The sequence below is a fragment of the Paramisgurnus dabryanus genome, chromosome 8 (genome assembly GCF_030506205.2).
Source record: "Paramisgurnus dabryanus chromosome 8, PD_genome_1.1, whole genome shotgun sequence".
NCBI lineage: Eukaryota > Metazoa > Chordata > Actinopteri > Cypriniformes > Cobitidae > Paramisgurnus > Paramisgurnus dabryanus.
Genome location: NC_133344.1, coordinates 29,648,254 through 29,669,890, shown reverse-complemented (window position 1 = coordinate 29,669,890; position 21,637 = coordinate 29,648,254). Strand labels below are relative to the sequence as shown.

At 37.8% G+C, this 21,637-nt stretch overlaps 1 protein-coding gene across 2 annotated transcripts; it reads right to left on the bottom strand.

Annotated features, from left to right (window-relative positions):
* Positions 1 to 6,583: 6,583 nt before the first annotated feature.
* On the bottom strand, positions 6,584 to 21,589 carry hnf1ba (HNF1 homeobox Ba). 2 transcript variants are annotated; one of them, XM_065281469.2, is made up of 10 exons: positions 21,115 to 21,589; positions 18,950 to 19,149; positions 17,993 to 18,263; positions 16,930 to 17,165; positions 13,223 to 13,383; positions 12,376 to 12,502; positions 12,119 to 12,298; positions 11,907 to 12,022; positions 11,584 to 11,628; positions 6,585 to 8,373 (listed from the first exon to the last, which is right to left on the bottom strand). In XM_065281469.2, exons 1-10 carry the CDS (start codon positions 21,483 to 21,485, stop codon positions 8,353 to 8,355), a joined length of 1,728 nt encoding a protein of 575 aa, XP_065137541.1. In that variant the 5' UTR covers positions 21,486 to 21,589; the 3' UTR covers positions 6,585 to 8,352. The 2 variants fall into 2 exon arrangements, with proteins under 2 accessions (XP_065137542.1, XP_065137541.1); XM_065281470.2 differs by lacking the exon at positions 11,584 to 11,628 and having other exon boundaries at positions 6,584 to 8,373.
* Between the last annotated feature and the right edge of the window lie 48 nt (positions 21,590 to 21,637).

Sequence of the window (21,637 nt, the reverse complement as noted above, 5' to 3'; positions counted from 1 at the left end):
ATTAAATTCATAAGCAATACAAAATAGAAGACATATAATTTATATAATTAAAAAGAACATAAAATTAATAAATGTATAAATGCATGCTAAATTACATACCACATCCCTGTGAGTACACGTAGGCCTTAAGATGTTATTTAAATTACATTCATGTTCATTAACATTTATGCATTAGGCACTTTTGACCAAAAGGATTTTATAATGCATTAAAGATATACATTTTATCAGTATGACAATTCCCTTTACCTTTTGTGCTGCTAACACAATGCACAACTTATTAAACTAAAGAAACAACTGACCTGTAGTCAAAAAACACACAGAGAGGTAAAGATCATTACACAATCTAGAAGCCACAACTAAAATAATAAAATAATTAAAGACTGGAGTTTTATTGAGAATATTTAAAAAGATTTCCATGAAAAGGGGTGGCGTCATGAGTTTGGGTGTTATTATACTGGACAAGATTGATATTTCTTTCCTACCCAAGCCTATTCAGATCTCTGAATGGCCACCTTACATAACCATTAGGATCCATTCAGGAGCCATGAGGGACGCTGTTTCCCCACTGAGAGCGATGGGTTTAGCTTGAGGCCAACTGATGTGAATACAGACCGGTTTCAGCAGTGGCTCTGAGAGTCGGCTGAACATTAACCCACATCTGACTCTGAGCATCTCACCAATCACCATAAATCACCACACAGCTCACCAGCCTCCACGACAGCGTCATCCCCGAGACTGCTATCTGTCAGGATTCCCTTTTACAGTACGATTAGTGAAAAAAAGCCACAAAGCCCGAATGGATCTATTCACATTCTGCCCTCCACTCTGTGGGTCCGTGTAGATCAATGAACTACTGAAGGATCACGAAAGCAGAATTGATAAATTCCTTTACAGAGATCACGGGGTCATGAAAATGTCTGTTTGTGTACAGTACAGCATTTCTCATTTGTGATAATGATCGGAGTACCTGCAGAACATGTGCTGATAGATGAGGAACAATGATTGATTAATAATGACATTTTTATTCCTCCTTGCTGCCCCCTGATTTCCAGCCAACCAGCTGCTGTCAGTCTGTCAAGCAATTAAGCTGTTTATGGCTTGTTCGGCTAATGGTGTGGTTTGGATATTGTCTCCAAAATTTATGGACTACGTGAATTCACTTTTACTAAGTCATTGGTAACTCAAGGTGTTGATCGAGTTATTTTCAACCCAGTGATGGGTCAAAACGGGACAAACCCAGCTGTTGGGTTAAATTACCCCTGGAAATGTTTAGATTTAAACAAAGAAAATCAATTTCTTTAAATGTTAACATCAAAATAAAATAAACTGTTAAACTTCAAAGGCTAATTTTGATCTCTGTTTGAAACATTGTTACCAATTAGGCCTGGTAGAGTTTGGCCTCCTGACCTCTGACCCCCGCTGGGATCTTTTGCCTATTAAAACCCTTTGGGACCCAGCTGGAGTTGATGTAGTGCCCATTCTCTTCTGACCACTAAACACACGGCTACATTCAGTTTGTAACTTCCATTTTCTGTCTCTTTGTCTCTTCTCTCTGTTCTCTGTGTGTCCACCTTGCTCTCGTGTTGACCTCTGCCTCGTGTATGGAAGTAAAGGTCCAGTCATTCCTTAACGCGTCTGTTGCATCTTACAAATATCTTACAACAAACTATCAAATAATGTCAGTAGCAAATAAAGCTTACATACAGAAATGTGACTCTGCCTGTAAAAACAAAAGTCATTTTGTGATTTACACATAAAATTATTATAAGGAATAATTGACAACGGGCCGTTGAATTATTCCAAAATGATGCACACCCAAGGTGGTAATGCGGCACGGCCCAAAGCGGATTGTGCATTATTTTCAAATAATTCAGAGGACCGGAGTCATTTGGTTATTTTAAGACATTTGACAGGTCAGGTGTGTGTTTTACAGAAAAAATAATCAACACCTGTGGAACATTTCTCAGCCAATTAGAATAAAGCATTCAACAGCACATAGTATAATCTTACACACAATGTAAAGAACATTCTGTACAAATATAAACTTGATATCTTTAATATTGACTGAGTAAGGTCATGTCAAAAATTGAAATCAGTTAATGAAATTAGTCATCGAAATTATAAAAATTCCATAATTTGGGACTTTAGCATGAACTTCACAGACCATCTATTTCATAAAATACTTTGTTTTTGTTTGATTTTTTTATAGTAAACTGGTCTACATTTATAAGTCTAAGTTGCACAGGTATATTTAATAACCAAAAATACATTGTATGGGGTAAAGTTAAAGATTATTTAATTCCAAAAATCATTAGAATATTAAGTTAATATTTAGTAAATACCGTAAATATATAAAAAATGTATTTATCATTATAATATGTGTTGCTAAGGACTTCATTTGGACAACTTTAAAGGCAACTTTTTAGATTTTTTGCACTATTTGTAACATCTCTGCCAAATATTTTCCTAACAAACCATACATCAATGTAAAGTTTATTTGTTTAGATTTCCTTTGAAATATAAATCTTAAATTGACCCTATGACCCCTATTTGTGGTCCAGGATCACTTAAGTATTCATAAGTTTTGCAATAGTTTTCCAGTTTAAATAAATGCCGGTTTCTTTTCAATCCTGCACCGATGAGCTTGGACAAACCCAACCCTTGGATAAAATAAATTTGGCCCAGCATTTTGGGTTGCACTGGATTTTCATAGAATATCAAATATTGCATATATCAAATATTGCATATATAACTAACACACTTGATTACCACCCATCACATAATATAAATTTTTGTAAAGCAGCTTTGAAATGTAAAGGCACCATACAAATCAATTTCAATTGAACTGAATTGAATTGAAACACAACCCTGCATAGGTTAAATTATAACCCTACGTTTAGGTTGGTCCCTTGGTGGGTTGAAAATAACCAAGCATTTTATTGAGTGTACTCTTTAGGAAAGCAGAAATTCATGAACTATTTTTGTTTCTATTTTTGTTTTAAAAAATGCACACTTACATCAAAATCTGATGAAATACGAACCATCAGCGTTTGTTTCCCTGCCACAAAATAAATGACCTAAACATCCTTATTCTCAAGTCATTTACCCAATATTAACACCTTATTGTGTGTTTACAATTAGGTTTGTTAAAAAACAAGAATTACAGGCCAACATTTACAGCCCTGTCTGAGTTTTCTTTGAATTGAACTACAACAATGGTCGTAATCATTGTTGTTGGCTACATTGTTAACACAGCACCTCCAAAGAATGCTAATTAGCATTGCTCTCTCTCTCTCTCTCTCTCTCTCTCTCTCTCTCTCTCTCTCTCTCTCTCTCTCTCTCTTCCATCTCTCCTTTTCTCTCTCTCTTTCCCTCCCTCTCTCTCTTTTCAGTGGAGCGCAGTAAAAGAGACCATGCAGTAAGATCTTTAGTGGCACCCTGGGAGCAAAATCAAAGGCCTCATTGATAACCAAACAGGGCGACATCATTGGGTTACAAGTGTATACCCAGCAGGGCGCTTTCTTTCATAACTGTATGAGTGTCTTTAAGGCACATTCAAATGAAGACAAAAAACCCAGAACAAAGTGTTAAAGTCACATCACAATAAGTGTAACATGGCCACAGCTGTGATGTGTAAGTCACTGGTTATCATGCAATAACTGATCCGATTCGCTGACAGATCTTAAAATATGATATTATGCCTGCTCTTATACCCTAATATAAATTCATATAATAAACATTGATTATTATTAAATATCAACCAATTGATAATAATTCAAGCAATTATATCCAATAGAGATGTCATCTGTCCTCAGCTTCGGCTAACTGCATGATATCCATGTGTCTTTGAAAACAAATGAAAGGGAAATAAACTTACTCCTGTTCATAAAGACATACAATATGTATAAATTAATACATTTATGTATATATATGTAACTTTCAATAACAATGTTGATATTATTCAAAGAGGTCCATGTGGAATGAATAGGCTTATATAGCTTATAATATCTATTGAGGACAATTGGAGGTCATCATATAATTACATTCATCTTCAGGGAGCAGTGTTTTCGTTGCACTTTTCGACCCTACCTAAACAATGTGGTTATTCTGACATGGCATTGACCACATAGTTTTGTGTCTATCAAAAACATGTTGCGCATCCTCAGCTTCTAAGGAGAATTTTGAAAATTGTTGTTTCAGGCCTGTAGGAGGAAAACAAAAAGCTACAGGGAGGTTTTCATCCAGACATGCACCCCCATCATCTCTCACACCGCTGTAACATATTTTAATTATCCAGCATTTTTGGAGAGTACAAAAATTCTATGCTGGAAGCAAATCCAGACATAAAAGGTACAGTTCAGGTAAAAATGTTTTTCGAAAGCTGTATACATTTTTTGTGACCAAGCAATGGGTCGAAAAAGTAAACCCAGCCATTGATTTAAAGTAACCCAGAAAATGTTAATATGAAAAAACCTAATGGGTTGGGTTCGTCCCTTTTTGACCTAATGCTTGGTCAAATAAAGATATAAAGGAACGATATCATTGTGATCACTTTCCCTTACCCTGCCCCTAACCCCAACTTCACAGTGGCAAAAGCAAATCATACAAAAATGCATGTAGTCGTACGAATACGAATAAGCCAACACATAAAATTTTCATTTAAAGGGCTACCGCCATTTAAAATTCCAGTAATCGAAATCTCTGAAGTTAAAGTAGCCTATCAAATTAAAAAGCTACTTTAAATTCTTTAAAAAGTTTCGACAAAGTCTGATGACTACAGAAGCTCATATGTTCCAAATGTTTAGATGATTAATGTCAAACAATGTCAAAAACTCATTACCAAACACAAACTCACACACACAAAATGAAACACAATGTACTTCCTGCAAGAGGTTTCAGTCAATCAGATAACTTATACAAATAGTGTGTGTCAGATGAAGGAGAGGTTGGTAAAGCAATGAAACACATTCCTTAAATCCTTGTCATAAAAAAAGAGTTAAATTACAGTAACATTGCTAAACTTTGGGAACTGGGAAACTCTACATAATAATTAACATAGAGAAACCTAATACATATAAAATTAGCTGCTAAAAACTGCTAAAAAATATATGATCTATATATGATCTAAATCCATCTTGAATTCATACTCATATCTGCAACACATGCACCACCTTTCACACACTTAATCCTATACATTTTTATTTTAAAGCGCACCTATTTCATTGCTTAAAAACAACGTTATTCTGGTATAATACAATACATTCTTGTAGTTTATGGTTAAAAACACATTATTTTCCACATACTGCACATTTTTGTAGCTCCAGATATCCTGCCCTCCTCAAACGCTCTGATTTTGTACAAAGCTCATGGATTTGAAAAGCTCAGTGTCTCTGATTGGTCAGCTAATCTGTACGTGGTGATTGGTCTGAATACCTCTGATGTCAGCTGGAAACATCCTTACCATGTTTGAAAGATTTGGTCTTATGCAAAGCTAACAGGAGTTAACTTACAGGATGTGGGTCAAAGCGGGAGGAATTATGATAATGTCAATCTTGTCTACATCACCAATCCCAGGAAGTAAACTGTTGTCTACAATCCGTGTGTTTGTTGTATTCCAAGAAAAGAGATTTACATTGGAGACAATAACTCGCGTCATCTTTGGGGTTTGTACCTTTTGCATATTGTTTACATGAACTAATACACACTTACACACTAAAGGAAATGAAAAAAATCGTGAATCAGTTGAGGGCAGTCGAAACCACCACAACCCCAAAGTCACAGGGGAAAAAGCAAATCATACAAAAAGTACGACTGTGGTTGCACAAAGTTATACGATTTAGCCCCCTCATAAATCCACTGTAAAAAGTGAAAAGTTGCAATTTTTTCAACTTAAAATGTCACTTTAATCTCAAAACAATATAACATTTAATGTTGATCCAAAGTTGAAATGCATACAAAAACCCATAACTTCACCTCAGAAGATATTTACGAATTGTATGGATAAGTGTTTGAAAGATGTATGCAGTATTTGGAATTTAAAAAATGGGGCACTATCCAATGCCATTATAAGTAGGGGTGGGCCGATCCGATATTCTGTATCGGTATTAGTCCGATATTGGCGAAAATGGCCGGATGGAATATTGTAGAAGTCTGGGAGACCAATCCGATCCGAAACCAACAGGGACCTTAACTGTCATGGCAACTTGTCGTAAATGCGACTTACTAAGCAACATACCATAAAAGCGTGACATAAATCGCGGGAGAAAATGTAGCTAAGCATAAGCAATAGATGAGACCTGTCCAGAGGTACTTTATTATGTTTATCATACTTAAGTTATGATTTACTTCACACATTTATGGCTAACAAATGTGTTATTTGAAGCATAATTGATTAAAAGGGCTATAGAGATGGTATTGGATCGGGGTCGGTATCAACAGATATAAAGGTTGTGGTATCGATATCGGTATCAGACAAGAAAAAGTGGTATCGGCCCAGCCCTAATTATAAGGTTGAGAAGAACCAGGATGTTATTAAATATATCTCTTACTGTGTTTGGTAGAAAGTAAACTAGGATGGTTTGAGGGTGAGAATGTAAGTGACCCAGGTTAGCAATTTTAGATGTGAAAGCACTCATGGGATAAATCAGAGAAAACAAACACACCATTATTTTCAATCTTGAGAAAAAAAACTTTACTTCAACATTAACTTTTTCTGTAAGGCATAAATAATGATTTTAAAAGATTGATTTCATTTTATACAAAAATAATACAATGCGGAGAAAATCCAGGACAAAACAGCACTGTAACTAAATGTTGACTGGCAGTGGGTTCATAGTCAACATTACAACAATAAAACACAGATGTGACCTTTTGAAAACTATTCAACTCTCAAATGGGACAAGAGATGTGCATCTTCAGTTAATCAAAATGACATTTCAAAATTCAGTAGTCACAAAGTTTAAAAAAATGGTTTCAAGTGTCAAAAAAGCACAAGGCCAACATTCACAATGTTTCCTGGTATCTCAGAGTTTTGTAAGCAGGTAATACTGTTTCAAATGGCATAGGATTGAGACAATAGGCTTGTTCGACTTCATGCGGCGCCGCAAGATTCGACAGCCGGATGACGTCAATGTACCGCGAGAGCAAGTCTGCTTTTAAATCGTTCTCGCAGAACTTTGACATCAGCCGGCTGTCGGTTCTTGCGGCTAACAAGCCTGACATCTTCCTGATTACATCACATGACATCATTTCAACAGGAGTTTTTTTTTCATATCCTACTGACAATGAAGGCTTGACTGTAGGTTAATATTTAGATTAGAAAGGCACATCATTATTCACTGCTGTTATCAAAGGTTTTGCGGACGGGTTATCTGTTTCTCCCATCGACCCATCTCTCCTAGTTAATCCAGTATTCTACGGATAAGGATTTGGAATTTTACCACCTAAATGTTGGCACTGAAAAGCCATTCTTATCTATCTGACGACACTTATGCCAATACTCAGTATCTATTTTAAAAAGATAGGGAGGGACCAATAGATCCAGTGTTTTATCCTGTTTAGTATCTCAGTTACCAAGTCAAAAATAGATCTGCATTACTTGAAATGTCACTTCACAATCGTGAAATAAAACTGCGATCTCTGACACATTGCATAGTCCTACACTTATAAAGATTGTCACTGAATCACATAAAACAACAAACCATGTGGACTATTAAATATTTACATCCTTCAGACCGATGAAATAATAATGATATAATAATTGCTTCTATTTACATACAGCTGTACACATTGTCTATGCATTGGAAGACTTCTTTGTATCATTACATAAAACCTCACAGTTGCTTATACCGTAGGTTAACATCTTTTGATTGTCATTGTATCGAGGTCTTCATCGAGCACGTTCAGAAATACATGGACGTGTACTTGTGCTCATTTTCCAGTAAATGTCAAAGAAAAGAAATCGTGCCATCCATCCAGGTGGTTGTCCATTGAGTTTCCGGCGCGCCTTTGCATCTGTAGCTTTATTAGACCATCTCATTTCCATCCATTTGTTCTTCAGAGACGTTAACTGATATGATTTGTCTGTGCCACTGATGTTTGCGCTTAAAATGGTTTCACCCTTGTATAGTTCATAGGACCGAAGTCTTCTTCACACTTTATGATGGAACAAAGGGACCTGACATTGTCTGTGGTGTTTTCACATGCATAGATCAGTCGCACTTCAGTCCTCTGTTTATTGACTAACTCATCGTCCATTGCGCCATTACAGTTGCCACTGATACAGGCGTGATGAGGGGGAATGGGTAGGACGTGCTCCTGTTGCCAGGCGTAGAAGATATCAGGTGCGCATGCTTACCAAGCCTGCAGTGGACACTGCAAAAATAAAGAAACGGAAATGATCAAAATAAGCACGACACCAAACGACATGTTTGCACATTCTGTCCCAGCAAAAAGAAAAAACATGAACAATATGTGAAAAAAGGAATTATCAGCTCTAGACCTTTGCCACACCTGACCAAATATAATTCCTTCCCATAATCCCTGTGCTTTACTTTCTATACAAAGCGTATTGTTTAAACCTTTTCCCTTTTTTTTTTTGGAGAGAAAGAGGCAGGTGACCCCGTCGTGACCCGCTGGCCGACAAACAGCCTCACCTGATAAAGGTGCCGAGCAGCTGTTCAGACTACACTCATTAGATGTGGGTCTCTGAGTGGAGGTGACTTTTTGTTGTCGGGGTGGGTTGGATAGCTCGGCAAACAGCAGGGCTATAAAGCCACAGCGTAGTTTGTAATGTCCACCAGAGCGCCCGTCGCCCGCGACTGCACCGCCCAGTCCAAATACAGTGCGCTGATAAGAGCTTAAAATTGCGCTTTTAGGACAGGGGGTTGAGGAAGCACATACCTGAGATATCTAAATGCATTCAACTAAACTTAAATAGTTGGGTTAAAAACTGTTAAATCTTCTTGAATTCTGGATAGCAAGTTTATTCAAAATAGTCAAATGAAGGATCACACACCGAGAGGAAGTTTGCACCATTAGGTCTGCTGCTCTCAGTGATGTGGCAGCGTGGGAAATTGGGCGTGTGAAAGCGGTGACTGCACACTGCATTTCAGGCTAGAGTGGTCACAGGGCGCAGGGGAAAGAGGAAGAGGTGTAATTACTGGACACACTCCCGTCCCCAACGGGGTAGCCGAAAGGCCATGAAAGCTTTGATTAACAGTGACGATCATTTCCTGACTTGAGTTACTCTCAAATGAGATCACAAATGAGATCTCGTTGTTTCTCTTAGACAGGAATGAGAATAAATGGAGAGCAATTGGAGACTTATACTTACACTGCACAAAATGACTTTCTTACTTAGTATTTTTGTCTTGTTTTCAGTAGAAATATCTAAAAATTCTTAAATCAAGATGTATTTTCTTGATGAGCAAAATGACCTAAGAAAATAATACTAGTTTTTAGACAAAAAAATATACAATTTAAGTGAATTTATGCTTAAAACAAGCAAAAATATTTGCCAATGGGGTGAGAAAATTTTACTTGAATTAAGTGTTTAAGAAAAAAGAAATCTTATTTCACAATTTTTTTTCTCACCCCATTGGCAGATAATTTTGCTTAAATTGTATATTATTTGTCTTAAAACTAGACTTATTTACTTAGGTCGTTTTACTCATCAAGAAAAAACATCTTAATTTAAGAATTTTTAGATATTTCTATTGAAAACAAGACAAAAATACTAAGTAAGAAAGTCATTTTTTGCAGTGTAGTCTGCTTGCTAATTCTTATGAATGTGCAGAACTGATTAATTTTTCTTGGAGGATTTTTCTGAGAAATTTTAGAAGAAAGGATTGAAACAAAGAAAGAACGTAAGAACAAAAGAAAGAATGAAAGAATGAAAAAAATGAAAGAACGAAAAATGTATTTGCAGAACAGGATTTTCCTGAGAAATTTTTAGAAGAAAGGAAATTTCACAAAAGAAAGAAAGAAAGAAAGAAAGAAAGAAAGAAAGAAAGAAAGAAAGAAAGAAAGAAACTAAGAAAAAAATGTATGTGCAGAACTGATTTATTTTTCTTGGAGGTTTTTTCTGAGGAACTTAAGAAAAAAGAAAATATTACAAAAGAAAGAAAGAAAGAAAGAAAGAAAGAAAGAAAGAAAGAAAGAAAGAAAGAAAGAAAGAAAATGTGCGGAACAGATTTTTTTCTTGGAGGATTTAACTAAGGAATTTTAGAAAAAAGGAAATATCACGAAAGAAGGAAAGAAAGAAAGAAAGGTAGAAAGAAAAAAAATTATGTGGGTAACTGATTGTTTGGGGGGGGGAGAATAAAAAAAAGGAAGATCACAAAAGAAATTTAGATTTTCCTTTGTTCTAAAATTCTCAGGAAAATTCTTCCCCCAAAAAATCTGAAAGAAAGAAAGAAAGAAAAAAGAATGAAAGAAAAAAAAATATGTGCGGAACTCATTTTTTTCTTGGAGAGTTGTGTTGGGGAATTTTAGAAAAAAGGAAATATCACGAAAGAAAGAAAGAAAGAAAGAAAGAAAGAAAGAAAGAAAGAAAGAAAGAAAGAAAGAAAGAAAGAAAGAAAATGTATGTGCGGAACAGATTTTTTTCTTGGAGGATTTTACTAAGGAATTTTAGAAAAAAGAAAATATCACAAAGAAAAAAAGAAAGAAAAAAAGAAAGAAAGAAAGAAAGTTTATGTGCAGAACTGATTTTTTGTTGGGAGAATTTTCCTGAGAATTGTAGAAAAAAGGAAAATCACAAAATAAATTTTGATTTTCCTTTTTTCTAAAATTCCAAGGAAAATTCTTCCCCCCAAAAAATCAGAACGAAAGAATGAAAAAAAAATGTATGTGCAGAGGATTTTTCTTGGAGGATTTTACTGAGGAATTTTAGAAAAAAAAATAACGAAAAAAAGAAAGAAAGAAAGAAAGAAAGAAAGAAAGAAAGAAAATGTATGTGGGAAACTGATTTTTGTTCTTGGAGGATTTTACTGAGGAATTTTAGGAAAAAGAAAATATCAGAAAGAAGGAAAGAAAGAAGGAAGGAAGGAAGGAAAGAAAGAAAGAAAGAAAGAAAGAAAGAAAGAAAGAAAGAAAGAAAGAAAGAAAGAAAGAAAGAAAGAAAGAAAATGTTTCATCAATCAAGCTGGGATCACGGGTGACTGATTGGTCAGGCTCTTCAAAGGAAATAGGAATTCTGAGGAGTATCCACATGTTGGCTTGCTTCACTGATTCTGATGTTCAACAAGCTCAGCTACACAAAAGACACTGAAGCCGGTTTGCACACGGATTCTTTGCTATACAAACATCTAAATGAAAACTAGTGATCAATTCTAAATTAATTACATTTTTTAAAATATGTTTAAGATTGAGACTAAGTGTATCAAATATACAAATGCACAATAAAAGTCTGTACAAAATAAAAGACTAAAAATGTGACCCAGCCTGTGAAAAGTAATTTTTTTGTGATTTACTACATAAAATCTTTCTGCATAAAATCACCCTATATAAAACAGTTTGTAGCATGGGTCTGTTGCTATACATAGCCAGTGTAGATATAAAGTGTCTATAAACAGTATTTACCCAAGAGAGACCCCCCAGTTGCACCATCCTGTTTACAGGAGCATCCTAATGTGACAGGAATTAAACAAATCAAAACACAGTAACAACTAGTTGCCCTATACGTTCTGGTTAGTCAGTGTAATGTGTAAGCATTTATTTGGGCAAATAAATTACTGCAGTAGATGGCTGCCAAGAGTGTGCCTCCACTTGCCTCCATGGCTTAATTTAGTTTAATGCGTGTCAGTTTCTCATATTGAAGAATGCAGAACATGCACACACAGAAAATGTCCACTCCGGTCTTTTCGTCAAGGTACATTTATTTTTTGGTGTGGTGGGTGACCGACCTGTTTGCTGGAGGACATTGAGCTCAGCGTACTGAGGCTGTTGGCGTCCGTCACCACCATTGGGGGAAATCGAGACGGGTGAGAATACTGGGGTGGCTCCTGCTTGTGCGAGTACACTGTAAAGATAACACACAAACAGATCACACATCTGTTATTTGCATTTGAGCTGTGTGCAACAGGTTCTCATGAAAGTAAAAAGTAGTTGTACTGACTGTGCGAGTGCGAGACGGATGCCATGAAGGGTTGCTGGCTCATGTGGCTTGGCGACTGTTGCATGAGCTGTTGATGTGGGCTGTTTAGCTGCTGCGAGAACTGCACGGGCTGCAGCGCTGCCAGACTGCCTGCGACGCTGTTGATGACGGGAACCGTCTGCGCCTGCGATGTGTTTAAACCTGGCGAAGATGATGAGGTGTCAAATGGAGATACAGCACTTAAAGAATAAACAAAAGTTGGGGATGCTGTCACTTACTCTGTGCGATGGCCATGACTCCAGAGAGAGGCATTATAAGGTTGGGGGTCTGTTGGTGTGCATGGTGGGATGCATGGATGTTGGTCAGGGTGCTGACTGGAGGAAGACCTCCACCCGATACCGATATCTGTGAGGAGAATGTGCGTCATGAGTCTTTGTGACCAATAAAATGTCTAGAATTCCTCCGTCTCAATTGTTTTAACTGTACTCTTATCTTAAAAGGCATCGGAGCCCTGACAGACACGCAAAGAGGGTTTATTTGAATAAGTTGAGTCGAGGGAGTCCTTGCTCAGACAACCGTCTGACGGCTCAGATAAGCCTTCCTCTTGTGCCGACTTCCAATCTAAACCTGTGATAAATTCAACTTAAAGCGCAAACTTCCTATGTCGATTGAAAGAAAATTGTCATGAAACAAAAAGGTACATGAAGATCTTGCCCAACTCAAACATCCATATTTAGACAGGGCAGGGGGAAGCGAAAAAACCCATTTAACTTCATCGAACGCCGTTGTTACTCAACTGACATTAAACAAGCACAACTCCACCCGTCCTCCTTCCTCAATGAGGCATTTAATCAATACAAACATAATGTTTCTTTGTCAGGTTTGTTGGCATAGCCGTGGCCGTGCCCCTATTCTCACTACCAGCAGCTAACATTTGCTAACATCGGCCCCACGGTGCGCCTCGGGCCAAGGCCTGCCGTCTGCCTCTGGTTTTAATGCCGAAAAGTACAATGCACTGTTTGTCAGCCCACTTGCTGGGTAAAGGTAGTATCTATAGGCTTCGCTTTGTGTTTCTGTGTCACTGTGTTATCTTATCTAGACCCAGGAGTGCCAATGTGTGCTCACCATCTTGGCGTCAGGTGACAGGAGGCTGTGGCTGGGGTCCATGGCCCCCGGAGAGACTTGCTGTAACACTGACTGGCTGGTTGCCATGGCGTTGCTGGCGTGGTGATTGATGGTCGTGGAAGAACTGACTTCACCGGGACCCTGCTGGCTGTACCTGACACCTGTCGGTGGGAGAGAGAGAGAGAGAATATTGTTCAATAATGTTTGATACTGTCGAGTTTGACTGGCATTCAAACCAGGTCCAGTCTGTATCTGCTGGCCGCAGGAAGGTTAAGGTAAAACAAATAAACAGGGATCTGTGCACCTGTGATACTGACCCCAGCACAGTCAAGGCCATCTTAATGTGTACATGAAGTCGGCTCACAGCTCTAAAAACTACACGGCATAAAAGACGCTCTGAATTTCTGAAACTCTAATGGAGACATTTGTAAGATTTCTAGGAGTCACAAGACACTTTGGTCTCTGTTTAATCTTTACATCAATGAGGAGAAATAATTGATATAGCCTATAAATATTTAGCCTATAAATAATCTGTAATTTTGCTTTCTTATGGGTTGTTTGTCTGTACTTTTAACACATCACAGCTGCATGAATCCAACACGTCTACTATCCAATGGATGTTTGCCAATTCTAACCTTCTCTGATATGAACAAGGTAAACATTACTCAATTAACGTTAATGTCAGGCACGGTTTCCAAAATGGTTCACTCCTCCAGTCAGATACAGAGCATTCTTTTTGTGCCGAACAAGATGACGACACTGTTAAATGAAATACACCCTATTATAATTGCCCCATCTTCAAGTTTAACCATCGAGAGCTTCGCTGCAATGAACCAAATGCAACACCAGACAAAAAGATCAACAAAATCATGGTGACACACCGTACACGGTCAAACAAAATGGTCACTGGGGCAGCACCCTTTAAAAGGGTACCATTTTGTACCAGCAAGTACCTCTAAGGTACTAATATAAACTGTTTGGGTACAAAGGTGTACTTTTAAAAAGGTTACCGCCCCAGTGACATCTAGAGACCATTTATAGAAATTTTTTTGACAGTGTGTTGACACCACATTGGTAGTCCTGCTTTAGTAATATTATTACTGCAATCTCTCTGCCATGTTTCATTGCACAGGAGAACTCTGCAGACATATCTTTGCCCCCCTCTACACACCGCAGCATTGCCAACTCTCCGAGGCGTCTTGTAAACGCCAGGAAAGCACAATAAAGCACTGCATCCAGCCTACGACCTGCTCACCGCACAATGGGCCAGCGACCATAAACAGTCTTTACAGCCGTGCACCCACTAAAAGTGTCAGTGAGAGAACGGGCCATTGTCTGACCGAGTCGTGCATTTACTCCGGCTGCAGGGATCTCCTCTCACGTTCAATCATTCAGGTCTGCGCTGTCTGGGCCATGCTGACCAGCAGGAGGGCAGCGTTTCTCAGGGAACCGGAACCGAAATACAACCTTCGAGAATGTGGTATAAAAGCCATGGGAAATGGTAGGGAAGCGTTTCTTACTATCGAATAAACGGATAAGTGAACTATGCAGGAAAATTATTTCACATTAATGCTTGAATTAACAAAGCCTGGAATGAACAATTACATTACATGCATTTGTCAAAGCTTGAATACGCTTTAAATGAAGTTACCATGCATTCGGAAAATATATTACATCAATATGCGATCCAACAGACAGCTACTTTTACATGTTTATGATAAATGTTGACACATGGGCTTGTTTGATAGTAATTTGAGTGTAATGGTCTGATAGTATCTTGAAACTGCATTAATGTACATTATAATGTATTAATGTCTGAAAAAGTAAAAAGTTGCCTACAAAACGTCTTAGCTCAAGAGGCAGAAAGTGGTGGGAAGTTTTTAAGGGGAGTGGCAGCAGTAGATTTCAGCAGGTTTAAAGGGTTCAGCTCTCCCTGGGACACATGTAATATCAAAGCCCCTCTTCTCATCCCCAGGCAGTGCCCATTATAGCATTGCCGCATATGAGAGGCCTCCTGGGTCTTAGCAGGACGTACACGGCCTTTCAAACCTTCTGTGATCTCCAAAAGACCAAGCAAGAGCAGTTGAATTCTTATGTCCTCTACTATTAATGTTGGGAAGGGGGATGTTTTTACAAAGTAGCTATTATGCATTAAGGTATAGTTGTTAAAGTGTGCATTATTTACTGGGAAGATGTATGCAATATTATCTAACAGCTATTGTCTTAGCATAAACGGGATCAAAGAACATTTTGAAAGGGCTTTGCTTTCCCAATGACACCACAATACAAACAGAAAAAAAGATCACAGACAGCCCCCAAAAGCACATATCAGCTGACCTTCCAGCAGTGGCAGGCCTGCGTGTTATCAACGGCCCAAACCAGAATCAATAAAAACTCGGGTCCTTCTACGATCTGACCTGGTAACGACCCCTTTAGCAAAACCTGACATCCACGTTGCTTCCGAGAGGTGGGGTTGGACCCTCCATACTTTGAGCAGAAAAAGCTCATCAGTCCTGTCTGGCCCGAAAAGAGCCAATGCCCCGGCGGACAGCTCCTGCTGTTTTGCTCAGAGCTCGGCCTTAGCCTCTTTACCCCAACCCATAAAGGTGAGAAGGGCTTTGCTGTGCCCATCCCCCTGGACCAGCAGAGATAAATGAACCTCGGTTACAGTCACTACAGTCTTCTAATATGCCAGAGACAAAAGGGTTCCCTGCCGAGGGAGGGTAAAGAGAGCAGGGAAGAGGGGAGTCCCTTATCAAAGGCTTGGGAGATGTAGTAGCCAAGGATTTTAATTGTCAATTAAGCATGCATAATACAGGCTGTGCCCTGGCAACGCCATGAGGGGGCCTGCTGTGCTTTTCTTGTCAGGCCAGCTTCTGACACCAAAAACAGCTGATGCTGCTGGCGGGGCACTGGCAGGACACCTTGTAAGCCTCTTGACTTGAAGCGTGGAAGAGACCCCCGTCCTCTCTCTTCCCATCCTATCAAACCTCCACACACACAACCTTAGGTCATTGACTGGTCAGGTGTGCAGAAGGAACCACCACACGCAAACACACAAGGCACTAATTGCCGTATTTGTAACACGCCCACGGCAAAAGCACTCTGGTGCTAAAACATGAAAGAGCAACAATAGGTAATAAGGTGGAGTCAAAGAGTGCGTCGCTTTTAGTGCCCAAGTCTTGCCATATCAAACTAAGTCAATAAAATCCTCCTGGAAATACAATTCATGAGATAACAGAGGAGTGGGCCTGCAGTAAACTGCCGTGACCCTACAGGTACAAGTAGGTCTCAAGAGCGAGTTGGCCTTGTGCTCGCCTGACCCGGGACTGACCCTAAGTCCTGTCCGAGGGTGGCTGGTCTTTGTGCCTCAGTCTTGCCTGCTGACTTCAGTGAAGCTGAGATTGCAGGTACAATGCAGATTGTTCTCAAAAGCTGGGAATAACAATGCCATTTGCTCAGCTCACTCTGTCACTCTCATTGATCACTACCCTTCGCTCTCGACTCTCTCCCTGATCTCATCAACTATTTCATCTATTTCTTTTTGTGATGATAAAGTTTGGGCTAATTGTCATTTCCAGGCCATACTTCTGAAGATGTAACACGCCAGTTGGAGATAAGTTGATTGTGCGTTCTGATCCTAGACCATGTTTAAAAGCTAAAACAATGTAAGATAACATGCCGTAGTTTATAATAAATGTAAGTACCTTGCATCTTGCTTGGTGGGGAGCTGCTGGCCTGTGGGTGATGAGGAGAACTGTGAGAGAGGAGGGAGTTGAGGCTGTGTGTTGGCCCTGTGTAGGCGTCCATAGCCAACTTCTGTCTAAATGCTTCTTCTTTTCTCCTGTTGGCAAACCAGTTGTAAACTCGCACCTCTGTGACCAGATTGGAGCCAAGACCATGAGCTTTGGATGGTGATACTCCTCTCTGGATGCACTCAGCCCTGAATGTGGTCAAGAAATTTTTAAGTTGTATTTGGTCTGTTGAATGCTGTATTCTGATTGGTTGAGAAAAATTCCATGAGTATGCATTATTTTTCGATAACCGCACACCTAACTTTTCAATTGTCTTAAAAATAGGCATCAGAGCAATGTTTGTTGTAACTGTGGTATAAGCGGAATAATTGACTCCGGTCCTAATGCACACACGCGGTGTAATGGCAAGACGCGATAACCACCTTGGGTGTGCATTATTTTCTTATAATTCAATGGCCTGTCGTCATTTACTCCTTACGTAATGTTTATATGCAATACATCTAACAGATACATTTGCATACTTAAAGGGATTGTTCACCCAAAAATGAATAATTTCCTCATCCTCTTGTTGTTCTAAACCTGTATGAATTTCTTTTTTCTGATGAACACAAAAGAAGATATTTTGATAAATGATTGTTAGCACACAGCTGATTGTAATTATTGACTTCCATAGTAGGAAAACAAATACGATGAAATTCAATGGGTGCCATCAACTGTGTGCTTACTATTATTTATGAATATTCTTCATCATTTATCACAATACTTCCATAATATTTGTTTTCCTACTATGGAAGTCAATAGTTACAATCAGCTGTTTGCTTACCATCATTTATTAAAATATCTTCATTTGTGTTCATCAGAAATAGAAATTCACACAGGTTTACAACAACATGAGGATGAGAAAATTTGTAATTTTTGGGTGAACTATCCCCTTTAAATGTATAATACATTTTATATGAGTTCTTACAGAAACACAAACGCAATACAATCAAGCATTTTTCTGTATTCTCCTTACCGGTTGCATTCTTCCACCAGTGCCTCTCTCTCCTCTTTGCTGGGGTTCTTCTGCCTTTCGTAAGCCTGGTAGAGGATCTGTTGGGATGCAGGCCCCCATTTGAAGCGATTGCGTCTGAGCTTTTTGCAAGCGGGTTCAATGGCAGCATCTTCTGCTGGTTGGCCCATACCCTGCCCAGACTGACCAAACTCAGAGAAGAAGAGTAGCACTTGATCCTGATTGCTTTTGTCTGACATGTTGTTGCCAGATCCTTGCGAGGTCTGGTTGAATTCTGAAACATAAGAAAAAGATTACAGAATTTTCATTTTACTTGTTACAATAAATATGTTAAACAACAGTGTGGTTTAAATTCATTTTTAACTAATTCAGGGTGTAATGTCACTCCAAACTACCACTGGCGATTATCCTTGACCCATTCTGTCAGAATTATTGACCCATAAATTTGCCATTGCTTATTTGATTTATGAACACATACATTCAAATGGATAGGAAATCGATTATAATAATAAATGAATCGATTGCTATAACATTAAAACTACTTTTTATAAATAAATAATATTGTTATTTTTTCCAGCTATCCAGAAAACTGTGAAAAACAATGATGCAAGGAAACAACCAAAACATTGCTATTATCCAACACATATACAACAATTATGTAGTATAGGCCTACTTTGGTACTCACTACAGTAAACAGTAGTAAATTATAGTATACTGTAGTATATCATAGCAATTTGTTAATGTATACTAAATTATACTGAATTATACACTTTTGTGAATATTTTACTAAACTTTAATATGCACTATGTTATGTTTAATAAACACTATAGTAGGCTATCTAGCCATTCAACTTGTTTACCAAATACTACAATATTAATTTCATGTGGGTGAAACAGAAGCATGTCTCCTACTTAATAAGTTAAATAAATCATGCAGGAGGAAACACAAATATTAACTTACGTCGCAAAATCTCGCGCTGTTTCCTGACGTACCAGGTGTAGAGTGCCGCGCGCTTCTGCGTTTTCATAGGTGTGCCTTTATTGAGGTGTTGCGACAGGTGCGACTGGTTGAGTCCCGTGACGTCCACCACCTCGCGCTGCGGAATATTGTGCTGCTGCATGTAACCTTTAATCATACGGGCCGCGCGCCAAGGGTCCTCGCTGTACAACAAGCAAACATGAAACATAACTAAACAACTCACTCACTCAACTTTATACATAACCGTCAAAGTACATAAAACATTCTCCTCTTATAAATGTGTATTAGTGTCTTATAACAAGTTTTCCCCTTTCCTGCACCTGTAGTGTTTTTCAAAGTTTCAAGTGGTGTTCAATTGTTTGCAACGCTAATAAACAATCGTTAATCAGCGTATTCAATGGGTTGTAAATACTTCCAAAGGTTAAAGACTTCATTGCGTGAGCAGTTCAATTACTGTGATTTAATTACAAAAGGACAAGTTAAGGACAACTGAGAGTCGATCATGACAACTGAATGTTGTTCAGGACATTGTAAAAGTAAATGCAACTTAAAAATAGTTCCACTAAACACACTTTAAAGGTTTCAGTGTATTTAAACATTGTTCAGGTTTGAAGGAAAATATGGGATAAAAATAATACGAGTCTAGGCTACAATGCATATAGACCTATAAGACAGAATATTTAATTTTTATTTCAAAATAATAATAATATTTTTTTTCTTTACGTTACAGTCTGTAGTTATTGGCCTACATTAGAATCAACAGGTTAAGCTTTAGTAAACCTAAAGATCCGCCGACCACCGTTCGACATAAACTTACATATATTTTATGTTTTTGAAATAAAATAAAATCTTTATTTGCACATTGCGAAAACAAATTCTTGTTTGAGTAGATTTACGTAAACATAAAAATGAGAGAAATAACAGAATAGTATAGTAATAGCTATGTTTAATTGGACTGGAGCGTAAAGTAAAACGTTTGTTGTAAATCCAACGACGTACATAGCATGTAAAATAAAACAATATTTAATTCAATAAAATTTTGTTTAAAATTATAACAATGTTAAAATAGAAGTAGAAAAATAATATCGCCAGAAAATTATAGAAACGCAGATTCTAGTTGCCAGCTGCCAGAGTTTGCGTGTTTTCAAATGCATTTAAAAGTTTCTTACCGTGGTCATTTCAGATCAAACTCACAGTCTTACAAACTAATTGCTGAAATCTGTCCAGACTGTTTGATTTAGAGACTGACAACACATATGGCTGTGCGCGAACTTAGTTTATAACGTTCGACAATGAATAACTAGATCTCCATTCACGCTAATCATTCGTCACTGTGTATCTTTCAGTTGATGATTTATAGGATAAAATTAATAACTCAACTCCACGTGGTTTAGTTTTGATTTTGAACTTTATTTTGTGACGCAGATTTTTCTGGGAGAATTATAAAAATAAATTAAACTGCTAAATTTTTAGGCTGCATTTATGTTGATGTCTTTGTAATAATAATAATAATGATAATATAATAATAATAATAATAATAATGAAGCTATGTTATTATTACATACTTTATTTTTTGTCGATTTAAAATAGACTATAATTTATTTTACGGACTACGTCAAAGAATATTGACGCCAGAAAACTTTGCGCGTTTTAGTTTCATTCGGGAGGGCAGAGGTGGTTAATAATAAATAGATCTTCTTTAGTTGATATATCTCTAAGTTAAAGAAATAACCCACGTAGATAATTAGTAACTAGAATGTGAAAAGAGGAAACATTGGCGCGTGGTTTTAAATTTGTAAACATTGGTATTTATCTGTTTTGAAAGAAATTATGACTACATTTCCTTTCCACTATTTCGGGTATAACGGTTTAAGTTGAATAAATAAATACATTGGTGTTAGTGATTTATTAAATGGCATTTGCATTAGTACATTTTTACACGTTTATGTAGATTTTCATGCAATTAATTTATTACTGTTATTTGTCTTAAAATGCTGTATTCGTTTTTCAGGTGCATGCAGGCCCTTATTTCACAGCAGTGTAATATCAGTTCAGCTGTTCCTCTTTTTCTTTCGTATAGTTTCGTTTCCTATGACATTTAATTTTTATACAAACCAGATGGTATTTGTAGAAACCAAAAAACTTACGCCAACATTCGCTCAATTTCTGCCCTCTGTTCTGCGGCCTCTTCTGTGTTTTGAGACTGCAGCTCTTTCAATATTGCCGGTGTATCGTAATCATCACCGTCTTCCGAGCCCTCGTCCCCTGATAACTTCCCTTTGCTGTGTCCATTTGTCAGCGTGTGAAAAATCGGCTTTGTATCCGTATCACTCCCATTCATTTTGGAACTGGAGGGTGACATCTGAAGACTATCCAGCTTAATTCCAAAACCGCTCGTGCTTGGATCCAGGTCATCCAAAGCTTGAAGAAGCACATTTTTGGTAACTCCTGAGTCTAATAAAGCGCTCAAAAGCTCTTGTTGCAAAGATGTTAACTTGGAAACCATTTTTTCAAACATCTAAAAGTTTTGCACGCAATGAGGAAACGAGGAAAATTCAGTATGTCAAATCCCCCCTCCTCAAGCATCCAAAGAGCTCTTCTAAAGCCACCTGCTTCGAGAAGTTAGGCCACTTCCCTGACCGACAGAATGATATAACTTGCCATGATGCT

Excerpts from the sequence above, each read along its gene's own strand:
- hnf1ba (XM_065281469.2), bottom strand. The coding sequence starts at position 21,485 with ATGTTTGAAAAAATGGTTTCCAAGTTAACATCTTTGCAACAAGAGCTT. Across the intron at positions 17,166-17,992 it reads CTGGTGGAAGAATGCAACCG|GGCTGAGTGCATCCAGAGAG; the intron begins GTAAGGAGAATA and ends GACCACATTCAG. Across the intron at positions 12,023-12,118 it reads ATCCGTCTCGCACTCGCACA|TGTACTCGCACAAGCAGGAG; the intron begins GTCAGTACAACT and ends TTATCTTTACAG.